Source organism: Macadamia integrifolia, chromosome 5 (assembly GCF_013358625.1).
Source record: "Macadamia integrifolia cultivar HAES 741 chromosome 5, SCU_Mint_v3, whole genome shotgun sequence".
Classification (NCBI taxonomy): Eukaryota; Viridiplantae; Streptophyta; class Magnoliopsida; order Proteales; family Proteaceae; genus Macadamia; species Macadamia integrifolia.
The window spans coordinates 31,288,890-31,313,694 of record NC_056561.1 but is presented as its reverse complement, the minus strand read 5'-3'; the positions used below and the strand labels follow the sequence as shown (position 1 = coordinate 31,313,694).

General features: G+C 40.7%; 2 protein-coding genes and 1 pseudogene across 4 annotated transcripts in view; 1 reads left to right on the top strand and 2 right to left on the bottom strand.

The window, feature by feature from the left end:
- The window catches only part of LOC122079696 (pectate lyase-like), a 13,000-nt gene extending 10,485 nt beyond the window's left edge, over positions 1 to 2,515 (top strand). For 2 of the 3 annotated variants that reach the window (XM_042646376.1, XM_042646375.1), the window contains exons 4-5: positions 997 to 1,651; positions 1,824 to 2,515. In XM_042646376.1, coding sequence (XP_042502310.1) covers positions 1,004 to 1,651; positions 1,824 to 2,291 — 1,116 coding nt within the window. In that variant the 5' untranslated portion in view covers positions 997 to 1,003 and the 3' untranslated portion in view covers positions 2,292 to 2,515. Of the gene's footprint in view, positions 1 to 19; positions 887 to 996; positions 1,652 to 1,823 lie in introns of those variants that run through there. The other variant, XM_042646374.1, reaches the window with a different exon arrangement.
- Positions 2,516 to 7,102: 4,587 nt separating this feature from the next.
- Positions 7,103 to 8,201, bottom strand: LOC122078009 (annotated as a pseudogene).
- Positions 8,202 to 10,237: 2,036 nt separating this feature from the next.
- LOC122078008 overlaps positions 10,238 to 24,805 on the bottom strand; it is a 43,599-nt gene continuing 29,031 nt past the window's right edge. The window contains exons 10-12 of the mRNA XM_042643885.1: positions 20,802 to 21,008; positions 10,889 to 10,975; positions 10,238 to 10,755 (exon numbers count right to left, since the gene is read on the bottom strand). Coding sequence (XP_042499819.1) covers positions 10,588 to 10,755; positions 10,889 to 10,975; positions 20,802 to 21,008 — 462 coding nt within the window. The 3' untranslated portion in view covers positions 10,238 to 10,587. The remainder of the gene's footprint in view (positions 10,756 to 10,888; positions 10,976 to 20,801; positions 21,009 to 24,805) is intronic.

The window sequence follows — 24,805 nt, the reverse complement described above, 5'->3', positions numbered from 1 at the left end:
GGGGGGGAATATAGAAAAAAATTGTTGAGGATTACATATGGCCAAGAAATTCATGGATCATAACTCTTGGAGCCATGGAGTTCAATTAGGCCACACGGTATCGACAACACTTTGTCCTGCTAGAGAGTCAACAGTATTGTTAACCTCTCTAGGGATACAAAGTGCAGTAGCGTTGAATGTTTCAACACCTCTCCTTTTTAACGGCCAAAATGAAGAATTAAGTTTAAGACAAGAAAAGGAAAAGGAAAAGGAAAAGGACGAGGAAAAAAGAAAAGGAACAGGAACAGAAAACAGAAAACAAGGGACGAGACGGTTACATGTCAAAAATCAAAATTAGTGGAAAGCCTAGTTTTTAGCCCCAAAAGTCTCAACTCTGCTGGTTTTCTCCACTATCTTTAAGCTCTCTCCTTCCAATATATAAACACATGAATCGCTTTTAATGCTTCAAGCCCACGTTAACGGAGCCAAATAGCAGAAATGAATTCTGCATTGTAGAGGCACACGTGGGGTACTATTGGTTGGTTTTTGGCTTCTTGGCTCTATTGTTTCAGTGAGAATTTTTCTATGTATCATTCAAACACCGATTTAAATCGTTTTAAACTTGAGACCACTTAGCCATCTTCCATCCAATACCACCATCATCTCTGTCTCTCTCTAATAGATAAAAATCCTAGAGAGAGAGACAGAGAAAAGAAGAAGAAATGGAGTCATTGAAGTACAGCATCTTATTTTTCTTCGTTTTCTTCACCTATGCGGTGAGAGCCCACATCGGAGAATTGGATGAGGTGTGGCAAAAGCGAGCCAAGGAGGCGGAGCAACGTACCATCAGCAACTTCGAACCCAATCCCGAAAAAGTCACCAATCATTTCAATTCTAAATTCGACAAGTGGGTCCCTCTTCTTCTTCTTCTTCTTTTTCGAATGTTCCGTAAAGCTAGAGACCCTCAGAGACCACAGAGAGTGATCATAAGACGCCTCCTTTTTTCTTTTTTTGCAGGGCATTGATGGCGGCGGGGAACAGCACGAGAAGGTCATTGAAGAAGTACGCAGGGCCATGCCTGGCGACGAACCCTATCGATAGGTGCTGGAGGTGCGATCCTCTCTGGGCCCAGAGGCGGAGGCGTTACTCCAATTGCGTGTTAGGGTTTGGAAGGAAGACAAGAGGTGGTAAGAAAGGTAAGTACTACGTTGTCACCGACGCATCCGACGATGACATGGTCAACCCCAAGCCTGGAACCCTACGTTACGGAGTTATCCAAAAGCAACCCCTTTGGATCTACTTCGCCCGTGACATGATCATCCGCCTCAACCAAGAACTCATGGTGACCTCCAACAAGACCATCGATGGCCGTGGTGCTAATGTCCACATCGCTTATGGTGGCGGCATCACCCTTCAGTTCGTTGACAATGTCATCATCACCAACCTCCACGTTCACGATATCGTCTCTGGAACTGGTGGCAACATCCGTGACTCCGTCGACCATTACGGTTACCGCACAGCCAGTGATGGAGATGGTGTCTCCCTCTTCGGGGCTACTAATATCTGGGTCGACCACTTGTCCATGTCTCGCTGCAAGGATGGCCTCATCGATGCCATTATGGGTTCCACCGCTGTCACCCTCTCCAACAACCACTTCACCCACCACAACGAGGTGTATATATATACATAACTAGTAATTGGCCTATTGGGTTCCACGCGAAAGTAGTAATCTTTCATCTCATGTTGAGGCATATAAGGACTCAGGATATTCTCTCTTTAATGATTAGCTTTTAAAGATGAGTTATATACAAGTTTCAACACTTACACGGAGTCCAATATTGCAGGTGATGTTGTTCGGAGCAAGTGACAGCTACTCGGCCGACGAGAAGATGCAGATCACGGTGGCATTCAACCACTTTGGGAGGGGATTGGTACAGAGGATGCCTAGATGCCGATGGGGATTCTTCCACGTTGTGAACAATGACTACACCCATTGGCTAATGTACGCAATCGGTGGAAGTCAGCACCCAACCATTGTGAGTCAGGGAAACCGATTCATTGCTCCACCAACAATAGGAGCGAAGGAGGTGACAAAGAGGGATTACGCAGCCCAGGAGGTGTGGAAGAACTGGATATGGAGGTCCGAGGGAGATCTTCTAGTGAACGGTGCCTTCTTTGTAGAGTCAGGAGTTCCCTTCAAGGAGAGACCTTTCCCTAAGAAGGATATGATCTCTTTCAAGCCTGGAACCTTCGTTAGTAGGCTCACCCGCTTCGCTGGTTCACTTAATTGCGAGGTTGGAAAGCCTTGCTAAATTGGTTCTATCACTTATAAAATCGGCATCCGTGTATATCAGAATTCAGACAGAGGCTTGAGTTCAATGTTTGATCTTCTTCTTCTTCATTCTTCTTCTTACTATGTTTGGTCCTCTTTGAGTGGCGTTCTTTTCTTGGAAAAAAAAAAATTAAGGAAACATTTATTCCTGTTGATTGGTAGCCGTTTCTGATTTAATTTATATATAATTAGTACTTTCTTCTCTCTCTCTCTCTCTCTCTCTCTCTCTCTCTCTCTCTCTCTCTCTCTCTCTCCCAACCCCTAAATAGATCTGAGCCCATTTGATTGTTGGTGGTTCTGCTGCCAGAATGCAAATTGGGGATTAAGGATTCAGATGCATTGACACTGTGACCACCAACAGGGATACTACCAGAGGACAACATTTTCCTACTGCCAGATCATTACTACTTAGGAGGTGGCATTACCTCAAAGACTGGATCAGGTTCTCATACCCATTTTCATGCGGTCTGATCCACACTGATAGAATTCACCACAGAGTTTATCTTTGGATGGATTCTATATGTGTAGATCAGACCTATACGAGAACCATTCTCGTGCGAGGACCTGATCCGCTCTCAATCCAGAGAAGGTGGATCACTAATCCAGAGAAGGCATTACCCGTAGTAAATCTGCCAATTAGTCGTGAATAATACGCGAATACCATTTTTTTAAAATTAAAATGTGTTCTTGCGAATAATTCCAAATATGCGGTAAAATTTACAAAATATTCCTTTATCTTCTTCATCTCCGATCGCCATTGTAGTGGCTTTGATCTCCAGCAGTAATTTTTAAGCTCTTAGTGTCTCCGTCTCCGGTAGTCTCATGCTCTTGGTGAAACAAGATCTTTGCAAGTGATTTCTTACACTTGGATTTCTAGGGAAACCAACCATTGATTTCTCTGAGCTCTACAAGTGATTTCTCTACCTTCTTGTGCTTGGTGTGCTAAGGTTGGAACACACTGAAGGGTTTATGGGGAAGGTTCAATGAAGGAGTGGTTTGCTCAAGAACATATATTGATTCAAGCTCCATCAATGGCTTCATGCTGTTAATTAATGGAACTACATTGTATTAATTGACTTGAACAAATTACAACCTAGTGGTCTATATATAGGGCCTAGATAGGAATCCACATGATTTGAAACTCTATCTGATAAGGAGATCTAATAGGAGGAGTTACATTAGAATACATACTCTATGAGAGGATAGGGTTTGATATCATATGGAACTCTAGTGGTTAGGAGTCCTAATAGGAAGTAGAGATTAGTAACCAGTGGGACTCCTACAAGTAGGAGAAGATAGGTCAGCATTGGTGGTGATAGTGTCTAAGGCAGAGCGAAACTCAAACTCTTGCTGATACTGTGATACCCTACTCTCTAAACCCGATCTAATTTTTCGATTGGTTCGATTTAGTCTTGCAGGACCTGAACCCGAGAGAGCCGAGGCGAATACCTTATGGAACATGATGGCAAGGGTGACTCTAAACTCAAGTTCGCCAGATGAGTTGGGGTCGGTGCCTAGTGAAGTCCGTGTGCCCAAGTCGTGCATTTGCACATATCACCGGGCTACGTACGCATAATAAAGGTACGTGGCCGTATTTTATATTAAGTGCGCACATTAACCAATCACAGAGAGAGAAATACGTGTCGGGGCCAAGTCACATCGAAAATCCCAATAATTCGGCTAAGTTTTAGCCGATTGGTGGGTGGTCATGGATGGGTTGGACCCACCAATGTGACCTACCACTTTGGTCACTAGATATTTTGACCTAAGTATAAATAGCATTTATTACTTTTCTTCACCCTCATTTATTGTTTTACACGATGGGTGAGAAAAGTAAAGAAGAGAGGGAAAAAGAAGAAAGAGAAGGGAAGAAGAAGGAAGAAGAAAATGGGGAAGAAGATGATCGTTGTGCATCATCGGGGTCAGATCCTTTGAATCCGACACCGGATTAGTGACCCTCATCTCGAAATCTACGATTTGAGGTGAGTAAAGACTGTATTTCTTAAACCCTCATGAAACCCTTAGTGAAATCCTATGATTTGGGTAGGAATCCTTTAGATCTTGTTAATCTCTCTTGAGAATGTAAATCTAAGGTTTAATAAAGGACCTATATGTTGTTTATGAAGGATTTAGAGGAAGAACTTGCAAGATTTGTGAAGCATTTGTTGATCTGTTGAGCTAAAGAGAAGATTTGAGGTTTTTGAAGTGTTCTTGAGCAAAGAGGTAAAACCCGAGCTTGGAACTTTGAATTGATCCTAGATCTATGTTGGAATCATGATATGGAACCTTAGATTTGTGGAGAATGTGGTCGAATTGACCCGTGGTGGTTTCCCCAAGGTGGGTTGAAGAATGAAAGGGAACAACAAAATCTCAGTTCTGATTGGTGGGTGCCCTGAAAGTGGATGGACCCACCAATCCGAGCATGTTGGTCCAGGTAGGGCCCCTGGGCTGATCGGCGAGCAAGGACCAGTGGGCACTTGGCCCGCCAGTCCAACAGTGTCCCTGGATCGATAGGCTAGCAGGGACTGGTGGGTGCTTGGCCCGCCAATTGACCTACCAATCTGACCCAATGGGTTCTGATTGGGCCCAAATTTGTCGGGCAACCTACTTTCATAATTCTAAATATGTTGGGATCATCGAACCCCATTGGTTATGAGCCTAAAGTGAAGATACTAAGCTCATCCTCTTTTGGGATAGGTTGTACTAGAAATTCACATCGTTGAACACCGGATCTTCCTCGTACCAAGGGTGAACTTCGTACACAACTAGGTAAGTGAGAAGATTTGTATCATTCCATAATTGTTGTAGACTAGCCATATCATCATTTCATTATTGTGTGTAGCCTAGTCATCCTTGAATGCCATTTGTCTGCATTGATGTGTGTATTATGAAATTCATTTATGACTTGATATGCTGATATCTTAAATTGTTAAATGTTTATTCCTACTTTGGGATATGAGATAGATGAATTTAAATTATTGAATATGATGCATTGCTAAACTAGATGTCGTAGTTGGCTTAGACACGAATGCATTTGTGGCTCATGGAATGGGACGCGATGGCACTTTGCAATCATATTATCTCATATAGGAGCATGCAATTAGGAATAACATAACCCAGTGCTACGAACCTTCCCATAAAGGGTTTAGGTGTTGGATATATCACTGGGAGGAAGCCTGAGGTTGTGTACCAACGGTGGCGGTTAGAAGTACGCCCAGCCGATCACTAGGATGGTCGACAACTTTGGTGATATAACAAGAGGGTCAATCGTACTACTTTTAAATTAATGCAGAGCAATGCCCATTTTACTTTAATGCAAGGTAAGGCCCATTTACTTTTCCAGTATCCACGACTGGTTTCTCCAACAAACCTAAGGGCATAACGAGAGATAGGATTCGCGACTCATACTCGGGGCATACACGCACTGTGGCTATAAGTAGCATATGACCTATGACTTAGATGTGATGTTTAGGTGGTTTAGGATAAATAAAAAATGGACTTGTATACATATAGGTGCATTTGTATTACAAATGATTGCTTAATCTTTCTTTTCACTTACTGGGCTAGTGAGTTCATCCCACGTGTACGCCACTTTTTAGATGATCTTGCAGCTTATCCGGCTAAAGAGCTAGAGTCGGGACCCACTGTAGAGTTTTCAGTTGAGGACTGGTGGGTCCCTGAAGATCTTCGGCATGGGACCGAGTGCCCGTGCGAGAGTTGTGTTGCGGGACAGCAATACTGATACCAACCTTGGTTTCTTTTTTATTATTTTATGATGTTTACCCCTGTTGTACTCTGGTTGTTTAAATTGTAATTCTTGTGTATATATCACGCCTATGGACCCATATGTATATGTATTATGTAATACAATTTGGGTATCAAGAGTTCTGGGGTATTTATAGGTGTCTACATGTAAGACTTTCCGTTGAAATACAGAAATTTCTTGACTTAGTGTGTGTGTGTGTGTATGTTGTGCTAGGGTTATTGTATAAGATGATCTTGGTAGGTTTTGGGTTAACAAGAGTTAACTTGGTCACCGGTCCAATCCTGGGTGAATGGAGTGTGATAGATACACCCCCTCAAGGTGGGCATTTGAGCGCTCGAATCCACAGCTTGTCCTAGAGAGAAGAAAATCATGCCTGGCGAAGGGCCTTTGTTAGAATATGCGAAGGATTAGGCCTCCTCAGAGTGAGAGGCAATTAAGATACTCATTATTGAAGCACTCTGTTTACTCCAAACTTTAGCTAGAGTAGCATCATGAGGGCAACTTTGATCACTGAGTACATAATCATATAATCGGAGGACCTTCATTATTGAGGCATCCTATTCATGCCAAACTTTAGCTGGAGTAGAATCCTGAGGGTAACAGAGGTTGCCTAGAACATTATAATATAGTGATTGAAGTGTCTTTTTCACGCCACACTGTAACTTGAATAGTATCTTGAGGGCAATGTTGGTCGCCGAAAACATAGTCACCTAAAAAAAAGGAGAAAAGAGAGAGAGAAGAGAAAAAAAAATCAATTAAGGTTGATGCTCGTTGGAGCTTTCAATTGGATCGTGAATGGGAGTAGGGTCGGCCATGATAGTATGAAGAAGGCCACATGATTGCAAGAGATAATGCAAGAAAAAAAAATATTTTGATTTAGGGTTGAGGCTCATTGGAGCTTTTGGCTTTTGAGTGGCAAGAGGCTCGTTGGAGCTTTTGAGACAAGCAAGTATATTTGTATTAGAGGCAGCAGTAGTGATGGATGGTGGTGGATCGATAGGCATTGTGGAGATAAAGGAGACTGACTAGAATAATGGAAGAAGATAGTAGCAGTAGCTAACAGTGATGAGAAGTTGAGAGAACCGAGAAGAGAAAAAAAAAATATTAGGATCGATGGGTGTTGGCCCTACGCGCTCTGATACCATGTGTATGAGATCAAAAGGCTTAGAGAGTTGATGGGTTTTAAAATGTCTTTGCACTTTCATCACCTTCTTCTGTAGTCTCAAATACTTAGCTTGAGGGATTCCTTTTAAGATTATCTTAATCTGAGGTATCTTCTCAACTAGAATCTGCACTGAGAATTAACTCTAATCAAGTACATCACTAAACGGTAGAGCATAGTGATATGAGATTAACACAGGGACACAACTTGAGTGTATGGCTTCAAAAATCCTAGGACTTGCAACTTCATATCCACTGGGGCACAAGCAAAACCTACTTTGACCCATTAATTTGTAATAATTTTGATCCTTAGGGAGGTATTCATAGACTTGGATCTCGTTATCCTTTTCTTTCCAATGCTTCATGAGTATTTTTCTTATATAGCCATAAGACCCACCTGCGAAGAAGCCAAGGATTGTACGGTTGCTAGGAGGACGAGATCCTCCAGGACCACCCTCGCTCGGTGGTGGCATATCAAGGCTTCCATAGTGAAGGTTAGCTTCAAGTAGAGAGACATCTCTTCTCGACTAAAAACCTTCCGATGCGTTTGCATTGCAGAGAACTCTAATTATATATTGAAAAACTTTGGATTGGCTCTGTTAATGTCTGGTCCTCGATCATGGCAAGAGACCATGAAATGGCGACACCCCTACTTTTGTTCCAATAAGGGTATTTCTTTGATATAATGTGGACATAGTCCATAGCAAAGTGGTGCAATGGTTCCCTTGAGTAGGAAATGAGGGGTCTGTAGAGGTAATGTATGACATTGGCAATGTTGAAGGGAAGGAATAAGGTATGGGCCTCATCGGGATGATGGGCTGCAAATGGGCTAAGCTCATTCTCCATCTCATTGATAAAATGCCCTTCTGTGGAGTAGATGTTGTTCAATGGCCCATCATGAACAAGGGGTGGCTCTCCTTCTCCACGTGGCCATACCTTGAACTTCTTCACCATCTCAATATGGCTCTGATGAAATCTATATGGGTTTCTGTGGGTTCTCTGGGGATGAATTGCTCTTCTCTGTCTGAGGTATAGTTACGTGAGATGATAGCTTGACGAATTACCGCTCGTGATCTTGCAAGACTTTCTTCCACCCTCTCCAAACTACTCTTCACCTTAAAGTTATTCTCCTAGCTCTGGGGTGAAACAAATTGGTGCCCAAGTAAGAAGAGTCTTTCTCATTTCATTCATCCCTAGAGTCCTACAATGGATAATCTTTCAACAACATACACATTAGAAGCTGAAAGCAATTCCGCTCTTGGCAGTATATGGTCAAATCAGAAAAGTTAAGAGTACAGGTCAAGAATGCATTTAATGATTGAGATGTCCCCTTGGGTTGCTCTATAGTCAGCAAAAAAGAGATGGGAAATCTCTGGTGCATGCCTAGCAACCTTAATTCCTCTAAACAAATTACGATCATATGTAAATAGCAATCTACACAGGGCCTCCATAGCAACAATAAAGAGGAAGGGGATGAGTGGCAGCCCCATCAAATTCCTCTGGAAGGTTCAAAGAAATCAAAAGCATAGTCTTTTAGCTTGATGGAAAAGGATTATGAGCTTATTAGATAACTAATTATGCCACCCCATCTATTTCCAAACTCTAGAAAAATCAAAGATGGCTCTAAGAAAACCACATTCTGGTTTATCGTATCTAATTTTATAGCAACAAAATCAGTCTCACCTATTTTCCGTTAGAGGAAATGAAATATTTCCTGGGAAATAATGATGTTATCAGTAATTTGTCTGCCAGAAACAGACCGATTGAAATGAGAAACAATATTGTGGAGTACTCTTTTCAGTCTATCAGTCAAGATTTTTGCAATAACTTTGCATGTGATGTTACACAAGTTTATAGGTCTGAATTCCTCAACAAGGGAAGCATTTTCTGTCTTCTTTTTTTTTTCTTTTTCTTTATTTATTTATTTTGGGGTAATAAGGCACAGAAGAGTGTGGTATACTCCAAAAAGAAAGGACATGTCTCTGAAAAAACTCGTAACAAAGTTACGTAAGTCAATATTCAATAAATTCATAATTTTTTATAAAAAATAGCTTGAAAACCATCAGAACCAAGGGCTTTGTAAGCATAAAATAAAAGATGATGTTACAAACTTCATCAAACGATGGAATCTAGCACGTAATCAAGTTCAAGGTTGGACATCATTAGTGGGAACAAACACTCTATGAATTAGGGATCAAGAGGGTTGAAATAGGGTGGATAGGAAAGAAGCAAACTCCTTGGCTATATCTCTAGGATCTGTTAGCTTGTTCCCACAAGAGGATGTGGTTGCGAGATGAATGTTATATGTATGCATGTGTGGGTGACCATGTTGAACTCGTGCTTGAGTACCAATGAAACCAACAAGTGAGCTGAGGAGATGAACAAATTGGGTTCCGAGTTTTTGCGCACCACTAATTCACCCCCTCCCCCTAGTGCGCATCTCAATTTAATAATGAAATGTATTTTACTAAAATTCTTATTTTACACTTTCATCTTTTCTAATTAGAAAACAGACACCAACAATCCAAATGTAACCCCACCTTGATGGGTTAATTAAGTAGTTTATAAGAAAGATCAAAGATAATTTTTTGGGCCTGACCGCAGAATAGAATTCTAAAACTTACTAAACAACCCATTATTAAAAGGATATGGAGGTGATTGATTGCTTTGCTTCCTTGGAAGGTAATAATTACCCATTCGGGTGAAAATAAGAATCATTCTTTCCATTCATTTACATTGTACTGGAAGTAAATTCATCCCGCATTTCCAATGTTTGAATTACAACATTCGTTCTAAATACTTAATGACATATCGCAATCTATATATATATATATATGAAATCTATGTGTTTCAGACTCCATCACAGTTCGACAAGCATAGTCAACCCAGATTCCAGAAGTACGGACCAGAATGACTATGCTCTGCTCTGACCCAGCAACTCAAAAATCCAAATATCATTCACAAATAGAGAGAATGCACCATTTCTTACAACATCGAACTAAACCTCAAAATATTTCTTTCATGTTAACCACAATATTATCTGAATTGTACAGTTAAGGCCCTAAGGCCAAGATACCTTCTCTGGCCATACAGCCTAAAAGAAGCTAACACGGAAAAGGGGACGGTTTTCCTTCAGGCACTTCCTCAACCGACGCCTTCAGATGCCGTAAGGAGCGTACTATCGAGCCTGTATGGTAGGGGAAGGGGTGCAGACATTTACAGCCATTGATGGCTGTATTTTTCCCTTTTTTTTGGGTAAACATTGATGGGTGAACTTTTCCTACAACCAAAGTGCAGGAAACTTCTCATATAATAAATGTAGACAAAACCATTTTGTATTGTTTTAACACTATTCATCTTCCATCTCAAACACACTGATTCGCTGTCGTCTTCTGTCAAAGACTGCTCGGAAGGATTCGTGTTCTGCACGAAGTTGCTCTTGGAATACACTTCGCCTTTGCTCTCCACTCGTCTCAGTTGCACTGACAATCTCCTCTTCGGGTAATGGGTTCGACTTCTGCAAAGCCATTCCAGACCAAGTTTGGTTAACCAGAGACCTACTGTAGGATTAATCTTTTCATAGACTATATTTGGTTTCAATCCAAGTTGTCTGAAATTGAAGAATGAACAATGGAAGTTAGCTTACTAACCAAGTTGTAGCCCGAACCAGGCCCAATTATTAAAGACAAGAAATTATGCCTTTTGGCAGCACCTATTGAGAAGCCCGTCTTGCCAACCTGAAACAGATAAAGATCATATGAAACAACTCAATGACTTCTTATATATATATAAGAACTTTATTAAGAGAAAACACAACACTGGACTAGCCAGTAAAAAACCCGGAAAGGAGAACCCCACCTTCAGCATTGCCATCAGCAGGGACACCTAACCGGGAATTACAATGACATGTAATGATTAGCAAGCCATAATATGAAGTATATAACAAGCATAGGTTGCATAAATTACCACATCACAGCTCCCTGTTCATTAAACAATACAAAGACCATCCATGTACTCGTATAATTAGCGTAAATTAATTTTTGAAGGAGAGAGCCAATCCAGAGCCGCAATTTTATAGCAGAAGAAAAAAAGCTACCATGGAAAGTAAAAATGAATACCAATGACAAATTCAAATGATTCAGGTAGAACATCAGAAACTTTGAAATTGATTAAAATAAGTTTTTGAAGGAAGCATAATTAAAAAGAAATGGCAACGGTCACCCCCAAAAAAGAAAGGGCAAATAAATGGACCAGGTCTGAATTGAGTAAATTCTCCTCATTTAAAAGACAAGTTGACAACCAACTATGTCTAAACCGTCGTCATAAGTCCTCTAGCTAACTGCAGGAGATTTGTGAGTTGTTAAGCAGGTTAACTAGGAAAACTAACCCACCCCCACAACAGGGTTAGGTGAAGGGTACGTTTGACAGGTAAGTGACAAGTGAACTTAGATATGATACCAATTGCTGGTTTGGTCAGAGTCAAGTTTCATGAACTCTAAACCCATTGTTTTGTTATAACCACCATGCCCATTATTTCACACTTTTCCTTCTCAAATGAACTAGGTGGACTTCTTAAGGTACTCTGAAATTAGAGAAGAATAAAAAACTTGGGACTGGGCCGCCAGCATGAAGACTCTGGGTCATGTCTGAATGCAGCAATTTGGTATGAAAAATGTTGAAGATTAGGATAGACTTCAATCCACCTCCCCGAGGCCCTGAAGAAGTGGAACTGTACAGGCTCAATATTTTAGATTAAAAACCCTTTTTTTTTCCCTTCACAACAGCACCCATGCCACCTTTACCCTTTTCTTCCAAATATGCACCTTGAAACATAGCATATACATACCTCATAAAATAAGAGTTAGGTTTGTAGGGTTCTGCCAAAATCCCTACACACCTCAATACAACTCATGAAATAGTAGGGTGGAGAACGTTTCGTACAGAGATTTAAGCAGAATTGGGTTTCAATGTCTCAAAAGACATGAGGTTCAGGGTTGCTTGGTTTTTTTGGGGTTGGGTTCGGGTAAAAATAGGATTCTGCAAAGGATGCCCTGAACTCATCTCCTAGCAATCTCTACTCTTCCAGTCAAGAAAGGATTTTGATCTCTCACAGCATATTATTCCATTTTGTTTTCCTACCTGACTTAAAGTAGAATAAAAGAACAATGATACTATTCCAGTTTCCAGGGATACAAAGTCCAAGAGCAGTATTAAATGCATAAAACATGAGTCACCACAGGGACGACCAGATGTGACCTGTAAGTGTGTCCAAATTTCTGTAAATTTTTAACACAATTTCTATGAAACCTTGTACACAAACAGTAGCCAACAAAGACAAAGCTAGTTGATTGTTTTGGCATGCCATGATGACTCTCATGTATGCATGTACCTATGTATATAAATATAGATATTTTTTATAGATTAAAAAAATATAGATGTTTAGAATCACCTCTTAAACGATTTTTTAGTTAGTACTGCAGTTCCAAGATGAAGATTACAGTTGATGGCATAGGATCCACAAAAGCTGCTATTTCTTTATTTCTTTCCTTTTTCTAGTTTGTGTATTGTATTACTGTTAACAAGATGAATGGGAGAATACTTGTGTGTCTTTAACTGATCACACAAGTCCTCTATTTATAATATAAAATCATGATAGAGTCACGACAGGAGTACAAAACAGAAACTATAAAATAATTACAAGTATACCCCCATCCAACCGCCCCTCTAATTAGGGTTTGTGGAAGGGGAAAATCCCAATGTGCCCCTGCGGCACACTTATACTTATTCTAACACTCCCCCTCAAGTTGGTGCATAGATGTCACACATGTCCAACTTGACTAAACTAGGATAAAACAAGTTTCTAACCAGCCCTTTAGTGAACACATCAGCTAGTTGATCACCAGACTTCACAAAAGTAACACAAATCAAACCAGCATCCAACTTCTCGTTGATGAAGTGTCTGTCGATCTCCACGTGTTTGGTTAGGTCATGTTGTACTGGAATATGAGCAATATTGATAGCAGTCCGGTTATCACAGTAAAGCATCATAGGAAGACAAACATGTACACCAATATCATCCAAAAGTGTATGCAACCATAGTAACTCATAAATCCCCTGAGCCATGATAAGAAATTCTACTTCAGCACTAGATCTAGCCACCACATTCTGCTTCTTGTTGCACCAAGTGACAAGATTCCCTCCTACAAAGGTACAATAACCAGAGATTGACTTTCTGTTAGGTGAACCAACCCAATCAGCATCTGTATAAGCTTCAACTTGGAGATGATCATGAGGAGATAAGAGGATCCCTTTTCCCGGAGCTGACTTCAAGTATCGTGAGATACGCATATCAGCTTCCATATGGGAGGAATAAGGATCATACATAAACAGACTGACCAAACTCACAGCCACAGCAATGTCAGGTCTCATATGAGAGAGATATATCAATTTTCTTACCAACAGTTGGTAACGGCCTTTGTCAATTGGTTCACCCTCCTTGTTTTTGAGCCACGTACTAGCTTCCATAGGAATATCAGAAGGATAACAACCCAACATACTTGTCTCGGATAACAAATCAGGATGTACTTCCTTTGGGAGAGAAAGATGCCTTTTGATGACCTTGCAAATTCAATCCCAATAAAGTACCTTAACTTTCCAAGATCTTTTATCTCAAATTCTTTGCCCAGAAAACCCTTGAGATGATCAATCTCAGTACTATCATTTCATGCTACCACGATGTTATCCACATAGACAATGAGCATAGCAACTTTTTCACCATACCTCTTTATAAACAATGTGTGGTCAGCATTACTCTGCTTGTAACCCACAAATGTCATCACCCTGTGAAATCTTTCAAACCACGCTCTAGGTGACTGTTTCAAACCATAGAGAGCACGCTTCAACTAATAGACCATGGATTGAGTCCTTATGCTAGAGAAACCTGGTGGAATTTTCATCATAAATTTCCTCATCAAGCTCTCGATGGAAGAAAGCATTTTTTACATCAAGTTGTTGGAGTAACTATCCTAGATTCACAGCACATAAGAGTACCACTCGCACAGAGGTCAACTTGGCAACCGAAGCAAACATCTCTTAGTAGTCAATTCCATAAGTCTGAGTGAACCCCTTAGCCACAAGCCTCACCTTGTATCTGTCAACAAAATCATCGATCTTCTGTTTTACCACAAACACCCACTTACAATCAACAAGTCTCTTCCTAAGTGGAAGAGTCACAAGTTCCCATTTAGAATTCCCTTTTAAGGCATCCATTTCTTCCTCCATTACGGCCTTCAATTTTTTTTTCTACAAGAGCTTCCTGCCCCGCACACAAGTAGATGAAAGGGAAGCCACAAAAGCACGATAGGAGGGAGAAAGGGAATCATATGAAACATGAGACATAGGGTGTTGAGTACAAGTCCTAGTGCCTTTTCTGAGGGTAATAGGTTGATCAGAAGGAGAAATTATACCTGAAGTATGAGGCTCAGTCGGTTCTAGTTCCAGGGTTGGCGAAGGGACGTGTAAAGGTGTTGTAGTAGTGGGGATGGTCTGAAGTTGCTTATTTCTGGTATATCCCCTATGATAAACTTGAAGAGTGGAGTCTTCAATTTGCCTCTGGATTTCACCAATGTTCTCTAAACTGGAGTCATCTCCCCCTAAGTTGGAGTAATAGGAATGTCCCCCTGAATAATCCGTTCTATCCCCTCACTGTCTTGTGGAGCATAAGAATCCTGAGGTGAAGATGATGGGTACACTGGTGGAGCAAGCAGATTCAGAGTCATCTCTTCTTCACTAGTAATACCAGACTCCCCCTGAAGAGGTGACGATGTGTAGTAACCAATAGATTCATGAAACACGACATCCATTGTTATCATAGTACGCTGGGTAGGAGGATGGTAACACTTGTATCCTTTATGTGTAGGAGAGTAACCCAGAAAGATACACTTAATACTTCAAGGTTCCAATTTTCCTGGTGAATGATGATCCTTAACATAGCATGCATACACAAAAGTCTTTGTAGGAACCAGGAAGGATATAGTCCCTTGAAGAACCTCAACAGGAGTTCGAGAGTTAAGAACACGAGTCGGCATATGATTGATTAGGTAAGCTGTTGTGAGGACAACATCACTCTAATACTGAGATAGAACCTGTCTAACAAACATCTTCGCTCAAGCAATATCCAGCAAGTGCCTATTCGTATGTTCGGCCACCCCATTCTGAGCAGGAGTGTCACACAGTTTGTCTGATGAAGAATCCCATGATCAGCTAGATACTTTTGAAATTGACCCTCCATGTACTCTTTTTCATTATCACTATGTAGAATTTTCAGAGTTGCATTGAACTATGTCTGAATCATTTTATGGAACCACTGAAAGCAACTAAACACTTCACTTTTGTGCTGCATCATGTAAATCCAACTAGTTCTAGAATGACACTCAATAAATGACACAAACCACCTTTTCCCATAACTAGATGTCCAACGAGATGGGCCCTATACACCAGAGTGAACCAAATGAATAATAGAAGAGCTTCTTTTATTTAAAGGTAAATACCTGGAACGAGTCTAGCCAGAGTACAGGCCTCACAAAAGAGTTCATTAAAGAGGAAGAAACCACACTCCCAAAAAATAGAAGAAAAAAAAATCGCAAAGGGTGAAGAACCCTAATTTTCTTGCAAGGGTTTTTGGTGTTTTAGCTCATGAGGTTGGGTATAGGACAGCCACTAGATTTTGTCCTATGGTAGGTTAATGGGGTAAAGGTGGGAGAAGATGGAGGCTAACAAAGGTGATGAAGCTCTACATTTCTTGAAGGAGAAGGGGTTGGAAACTGAAAATCTAGATCAGAAATTAAGCTCTGATATCATGTTAACAGGATGAATGGGAGAATGTTTGTGTCTTTAACTGATCACACGAGTCCTCTATTCATAATATAAAATCATGATAGAGTCATAATAGGAGTATAAAACAGAAACTATAAAATAATTACAAGTATACCCCCCATCCAACCACCCCACTCTAATAAGGGTCGGTGGAGGGGGAAAACCCCAATATGCCCTTGCGGCACACTTATCCTTATTCTAACAATTACTATTCAAAGATATAGGAAAAAGATACACAATGTTATAGCCATGCCTATTCAAATCTCCTCCATCTACCCTCTTACTTCAAAAAGAATCCTGATCAACCCACGTTTTATCGCAATGATGGATATTTGATTGGTGCCCCCCACCCCCCAACCCTAAAAAAAAAAAAAAAAAAAAAAGCATAAAAGTGCTCAAGGTATGATACACCTGTAAGGCCATTATCAGGTAAAAGCACAGCATGGTATTTAAAAACATCCTTTCCCTACAAGTACCTGCCGCAATAACCTTGTAAATTGAACCCTACACATGCTTCAAAGGGCAGGGGGTCATAGTGACATTTTTGGGAGAACCGTTCCAAGACATCCCTAAACAAGAAAGCTCCTTATAACTCCAGAAGAATAGGCAGACATCATGCTTCCACTTTAAGATCCTAAGACATCCTACTAATCTTTATATATTTCCCTGGGCACTAAATACACCACCATGTTGTGAAAGTGGAAAAAGTAATCTGATTGAACCACTGAGGTTACCCTACCATTCTTGGAGCAGCCCCACCAAAGAGGAGAAACAGGACCCAGAAATAAAAGCCAAAACATCCCCAAAACATCCCCAAGATACAAAACCAGCGGCACATTTTACAGCACAGGAAAATGTAACCAATTCACCCAGTTCACCATACATAATACACGTACTTGGCAGATTCCAAGAGCTACAAGCCAATAGGTCAATTGTCAAAATTTTATCGATGGCTGTGGTCTAAGAATAAACTCAGCGACATACCAGAATTCCAGACGAATCCTGAAGAAAAGGATTACGTCCAACAAAGAACTCCAAAGAAAGATATTATTATTAAAAAAAATAAAAAATAAAAATCCAAACAAAGATGATGCATAACTCAAACAGTACCAACATAGGAGGAGAAAGAACTAAGGCCAAAACTAGACCTGGTTCTGGTTCTAGTAAGTCCCACGACCAGCACTTATGGATGCTCTTCTAGAAGATTGGACAAAGATTTGGTGGGCTTGATGTGATTTACAAGGAGAGGAGATCGTCTAGAAGATTACATCAGACAATTGCTGGCTGGAATATTCTGTTAGATCTACTACTACTTTAGTTTCTATTTTTGTAATGGGTCTTACTAGTGGGTTAATAGCTAATTTATTAATTGTTATTTTGTTACTTTCTTTTCATGTAGGAGTTAGCAGATTTCTTTTCTAGAAAAGTCACTAATTTTTTAGTCGCTTGTTAGTCAAGTCTCTCCTACACATGGAGAGTCACTAAATATGTATTCATGCCTCAAAATTTATATATGCAACTAGGGGGAACATGGCCCCATGATTTCAGCATTAAACGTTGTGTGTTCTCTCATGAGACGTGCAAGCCATTGTGGTGATTCAGCAGCAAACCTAAGGTGGTGAGGCCTTGATTGGGTGGTCGTGAAGCCTCTTACAGGCCTTGGTGGTGAATGGTGGTGAAACCAGGAGTTATCCCCTTTCTTCCCATCCACTAATTTTCAGCAAGCTATACAAGGAGTGCGCGAGTGACTAACATGGTATTCTGAAGCTCTAATTTTGTAGGTTAGATTCTAACATTATTACTGCCATTCCTATTGACTTAGTTCAGTTATTACTCACTCCATATTCTGCCTTAGTTCGGTTATTACTCACTCCATATTCTGCGAGCTCTATTCCTCAGTCTCAGTCCCTGCAACACTAGTTTCTATACACTTGTGATCTCAAACTTCCAGCAAAGAATCCAGCCAATCCAACAGTTGAATGACACCCAATTTTTGATAAATTGATTGGGTCAACACTTGTCTAGAATTGCAGGTTCATCAGATCTGGAACTTAGAAGGTAATCTTGTTTTGAAAAGTTGATATTTTCTGTCCACCTTTATTCTCAATATAACCATCGGTTTCCAATGATAGTTTGGCCACAATTACAGCAGGAATAGGCCAGAGTTTAACCAGTTTTTCAGCCTCATCTGTTGATTAGTTCTTTAGTTATTGTTCTTCTCTACTTCTGCCCTACTGTTTTCTAACTCTGGGTCACTGCGATTCTGTCCTATGGATTAGTTTCCCAAATCTGGCCTAACAGTTGGTGGAAAGCATCAAAGGATCTGATGGAAAACCCATATGCATACTCCCACACACATATCCAAAACTGGTGTACATGTTTGAATGGTCAAAATTTACTTGTGCATGCTATCACACCCTGCCTCTTATAGGCTAAGGTATACAACACTGGATTCCCGAACCCAGTCAGCCTACCTCCACCAGGATCACAGAATCAGTTAACCAACTCACAATGCCACAGGTTCACTAATATAATCAGAGTACGAATATAAAAATCATAACTTGATATTACCAGTGGTGATTTGTCTTTAATGATAATTACAATATTTCAGTTTGAATTAACCCACAGTTACATAGATAATACATCATACATATCATATAAGATGGGAACAACTATCCAATCCACACTGTCTGGAAAAAACAACCTCACAACCTTTGCTGAACTCCTGTCCACTTCAGCTCTGGTCCCACCATCTAAAAAGAGAAATCCACGGGGGTGAGCTACACTAGCCCAGTGAAGAGTAAGCAGGCAAGTACACACATCCAATCATGATGCCAAATGCATGCTCACAATATAGTCCATAAGCATGATGCCATAAATGCACAACCGCATGATCCATTTTCACATTATATTTTCATTCTAATTACTAAGTTTGAACTACGGGTATAAGTGCTATAAGCAACGTAGGTGGTATCCTCTCTCCAGTACATCGAGCTCCAGAGATACAAGCTAATTACAAGCAAGTGTAAGCCAATCTTGAAAAGAACCTCAGTCCCCCAGCCAACAAAAATAGTAACTCCTGATAGTCATGGTCCCAGAATCCTACATATCGGTCACCCATGCTGTTCAATAGCCATGCGTACAGTACGTCGTACCATGCTATGCCCATCTGGATATTGTGCGTCATACCTGAGCATAGCTGTCCCTCAAGACCTAGCACCGAGTGAGATTAACCAATAAATCATCCCTATTTGTAAGAGGTTATAGCACTGGGAAATGATCCTAGCCCAATGCAATCTAAATGCATACAGTTCAACCAATATATCCATACATGTATACATCCTCTAACCTCTAGGCCCACAGTACCAGAATCCTCCTTCGGTCACAATGTGCCCTAGACCATCAGAGCTATGGTCATAATCATAATACTAACCTCTGGGCCCATGGTACCAAAATTCTGCCTCAGCCACACCGTGCCTCAGACCGTCAATGCTATAACTACAACCATACACTACATTATAATCCACGTCCACAAAACCACGATCACATCAATCACGATATTCAAAATCCACATGTGAAATAATAGATATATAATAAAGACATCCATAACATGGAAACAATCCAATACACATGGCATTCATTTAATCTTGCCGACAAGCAAGACCTCAGTTGTGTTGGGGCCTGCATCGGTACTCCCTGGATTAAACTGCGACAGAATACAAGACATCCTACACCAACAATGCATACACACATGTGTGCATGATATATGCGAACTAAGTGAATGCATGCAGTTAGAAGCAAAATTTTTGAAGAAATTCAAAAATTTGTCCTGGGTTTCCCAGGGGTTTCCCAGTTAGGGTGTCACAAAGAAGAAAATTGGGAAAAAAATTCATAAACACAAGAGTATCCACCTGTGGAGGTATTCTCTACCCAAACCATTCATAGCATTCTTGAGTTGCTCACCTTGTTTTGCACAATCAGGTAGAAGTCCAGCAACTGTCTACCAAGAGGTGCCTCCATACCGAATACCACACAAGTATTATACCATCTCCCTCTCTCTCAATATCTGACACCACTTCCAAACTTCAGATCCAATCATTCAATTAGGTTATATTCTTTTCCATACTCCACGTCCTTTGGACTGATTAAATGATCTTCTCTCCAACTCTTCTTCAAACTATATTTCGCCACAATTACTCTTCACCAAAATCTGTTCACCTTCACTTTTTAGAGGTTACTAAAGCCCAAAAACCTAACCTACACCTATTGGTGCATTAGATAAGTAACACGACAAGCAAAACACCACATGACAAAGAGAAAAGGAAAAAAGCAACACTTGGCATGTTGTTAAGAAGATGTCTCAACTTAAGAAAAGCATATACAAATTAGTCAACGCGCTGTTGACTAAAGACTAAGTACTAGTTGAAGTGCTGTTAACCCTAGTAGATCAACCAGTCAAAACTACCAACTGGCACATATCTCAGTGCGTTAATTAACAACACCTACTGAGAACTTAAATAAGTGAGCTCATCATATTTCATGGGAACTCAAAATTTGAATCAGATTTCAAGAGAACTAGAAAATTTCAAGCACTAGTTTAAATTTTCAACCCACAAAAGAAAAAAGTGATGCCAGAACCAAGATTTAAGACCTTGTTTCAAGGGGAAGCATGACAAATACAACATATACCTGGTCACCCCAATGAACAGATTTGTCTCCCTTGCCATATGCTTGAATTAAGCCCGAAAGGGCATTAAAATTTCCTTTAGCACCTTCAATTTTTTCAATTTCCTCCTCATCCACATCATGTGACCATTTACTCCTTCGCAGTTCTTTTACTTCAGCCAAATCATCACCTTCAGCATCCCATTTCTCTTCATCCTTTGAATAGCCTAAGGAAAATCATTGGTGGCATAAAAGATATAGCAGTAAGTTTCTGAAACAAATATTCAATAATGGTATACCAGTAAAATAGTCTAAAGAAACATATGAACAAAATAAAGGGAGCACTATACTATAGCGTTATGATGAATAAGACCATGTTGCTGGAATTCCTGTCAGTAAGCTCCTCATGATTTATCTTTTACCCCAGGCAGGGAGGGCATTGGGGACATCAATCAGCCAAACACAAGCTCTAAACTTGAGCTCTACTTAAATGTCAATAAAAAATATTTTAATGAATCGTCCAGCCAGTAGGCCCAGCAGAAGACAACTTTGCTCTGTAGCATCAGCTCCAAGCAAAAAAAGTTACTTGGGTTCCCCAAAGGAGAAAATTTCATAGACCCAGATTGATGTAGATCCACATTATGAAAAGAAATATGAGAGGAAGAAGGGTCCAGCCTTAGTCCACCTGAGTGGCTAGGGTCCAGCCAAGAAGCCAACCGAACCCCTACTTGGTCCACCTGAGTGGCTAAGTACAAATAAGGGCCAATTGGGCCCATCGGCTAGGGGAATAATTAGTAGTTGTTTTTAATTAATTAGGGGCCATTGGGCCCATCGAGTTGAGTAAGTGGTATGTCGAGTCCAAATTATCTTAGGACTATTTGTTTTCCACATAGGTTTATTATTCCTAGTCCAATTTTGAATTCCTAGTTGTAGTAGGAGTGTCTAGTCCTATTGGGAAACTAGCTCCTAATTGAAGTAGGAGTGTCTAGTCCTATTGGGAAACTAGCTCCTAGTAGTAGTTTGATTGTTATTCTGCCATCTATAAATAGAGGAGCCTATGTACTCATAATTTCATATTTGAATAAAGAATAATTGCAGTCAATTGCTTAGAACAGCCGAGATAGCCGTGGGTGAGAAGCCCGGGCCGAGACAGCCGCTCCTCCCCCACTTTTCCCTTTGTTTCTTCTTGTTTAAAGCTTTCTATTTTATTCTAAAGTTACTGCTGTTGAAGTATACAACTGTTGTGAGTATTCAAAAGTTCAGATCTGTCCAAGTTACAAACCAGATTTGATTCTCTCTCCTGAAGCCTACGATTATTTCTCCTATGTCAGAAAATCAAGAAAGCTTGTAACTTCACAACCAGCGATCAGAATCCTCTCAACTTTGAGAGTTTTTGTACCCTCCCTAGGGACTATCTACGCCCAAGAGTGCAGCTCAATCAGACTCCTACAGACCTGGCCGCACCTCTCTCTCTCCAGCTCTATAGCAGGTCTTTCTCTTTCCTATCGAGTTGTGTTTTGGGCTGGTTTTGCTCCTATATGGGTATTGTATCATTGGGGGTTTATTTGATGATATTATTTCTTTGTTTCCTGGTCCTATTTGTATTGTTTGGGATTATAAATTGCTAGGGTAGTTTCTTGTAATCTACTCCTGCATTAAGTGGTATCAGAGCTATGGCTCAGACAGAAGAACCCCAACCCACCCTTAAAGATGTGATGAAAGCAATCCAAGCCTTGTCGACGAGGTTGGATGGACATGACCAACAGTTGGCTAACCTAAAAGAGAGTACTGCTGCCCATTCTAACACCCAACCAACTGTTGCCCAAACTAATGTTCAACCTGCTGTTAATTGCATTGGTAATGTTCCCAGAAGAATCACTATGCAACCTAGAAGGAATGTCACAGCTCAAAATGATAAGTATGATGAGTATGACAATCAGCTTTATCAGCCTGACGATACATACAAGGTCAAGTTAGAATTGAAAGAGTACAATGGGAGGCACGATCCCCTCTACTACTAGGACTGGGTAACTTCCTTTGATGACTACTTCCGGTGGTACCGTATACCTGAAGAAAGGAAAGTTCAATTAGTTGTCACTAAGTTAACTGGTGGAGCTAAGGACTGGTGGAGGAATGAAGAGAATAGGCTGATCCGCAGTCGTCAGACGCCTCACAATTGGGAAGACTTGAAATTTATCCTTAACGATAGATTCTTACCACCCACCTACCGACGTCGACTCTACGACATGCTGAATACTCTCAGGCAAGGTACTATGACTATAGGAGATTATATTGATCGTTTTAATGAACTGTTTTCACGAACAGGTGCCCATAAAGAAGATGAAGAACTGCTCATATCCCGTTTCAAACTGGGGTTAAGGTATGATATTCGTGAGAAGCTTGGTGTGATCGAGATACCCTCCTTAAGCACTTATTTTGACAAATCACTAGAAGCAGAGGATCTGATCAAAACAACCTTCAGAAGGTACATCCAGCCAACTAACAACAAAAAGCCTTATGTACCAACCAAACCCACTGGATTTCCTACCCGAGCTCCATAAGATACACAGGATAAGGGGAAGGCTCCAATGGGAAGGGAGAGTGGCTCTGTGACATGCTACAGTTGTGGAAAGACTGGACACAAGGCAAAATTCTGCCCTACGCGGGGACGATCCAACTCTGTCATCAGTGCCATCAAATCCAATCCGGATTTACAAATCCACGAACCTTAAGATGACGATTGGACTGTTAATGTTGCAATTGAAGGAGAGGAGGATGAACGAGAAGATGAGCTTACACCAGAGAATGATGATCCTCATGCTTATGTCAATGTGGTTGCAAGAATCCTAGTGTCTGAAACAAAGGGTGAAGACTGGAGGAGGCACAATATCTTCTACACCTTAATGTCTAGTGGACCTCACAAAGCTCAAGTGATTGTGGACAAAGGAAGTTGTGTGAATGTGGTATCTCAAGCCTTTGTCATTGACGAAAAGCTTAAGACTGAATCCCATCCACAGCCATACAAGGTATCTCTTCTAGACAACAACACCATGGCTGTAACTCAACGGTGTTCAGTCCCATTGAAGGTCTCAGATTATGAAGAGAGTGTATGGTGTGATGTCATCCCCATGGTCCTCACTGATGTACTACTTGGAAGGCCTTGGTTCTATGACAACAATGTGCTAGTGGGAGGTACTAAGAACCAATGCATCTTCAATCACAAAGGCAAACCATTCATTCTAAACCCACTCAACATACCTCAGGTAAAAGACAAGTTAAGGGCTGCCCAACTAAGGAGACAACATGTCTTAAAGAATGTTGCTAAGACCTCTTCCAAAACAACCACTGAGCAAAAGAAGCAACCATGTAAAGAAAATTTCAGCAAGAACACTGTGGACAACAAGCTATGCGTGCTGCCCCATAGAGAATTTCTGACCCTTAGTGAAGAAACCGGCCTAATCATAGCTCTTGTTACCAAGGCTGTTGAACCAGTGATAGTGGTCAAACATCCCCCACAAATCAAAAAATTACTTGTTGATTTTTCATATTTGGTGCCAGAGGAATTGCCTGATAAACTACCACCGATGAGAGATATTCAGCATGCCATTAACCTTGTGCCTGGGTCAATACTTCCTAATCTGCCCACTTACCGTCTCAGTCCTACAGAGCATGCCGAGCTCAAGAGACAAGTGGATGATTTATTAAAGAAAGGGTTCTTGGTTGAGAGCATGAGTCCATGTGCAGTACCAGCCTTATCGACACCAAAGAATGACGGATCATGGCGTATGTGCATTGACAGTCAGGCCATTAACAAAATCACGGTAAAGTACAGATTTTCTATTCCTCGTTTGGATGATATGCTTAACATGTTGACAGGAGCATCCATCTTTTCAAAGATTGATCTACGGAGTGGCTACCATCAAATTCGAATCCGTCCAGGGGATGAATGGAAAACAGCCTTCAAAACAAAAGAAGGTCTGTATGAGTGGAAGGTTATGCCTTTTGGCCTCACCAATGCACCTAGCACT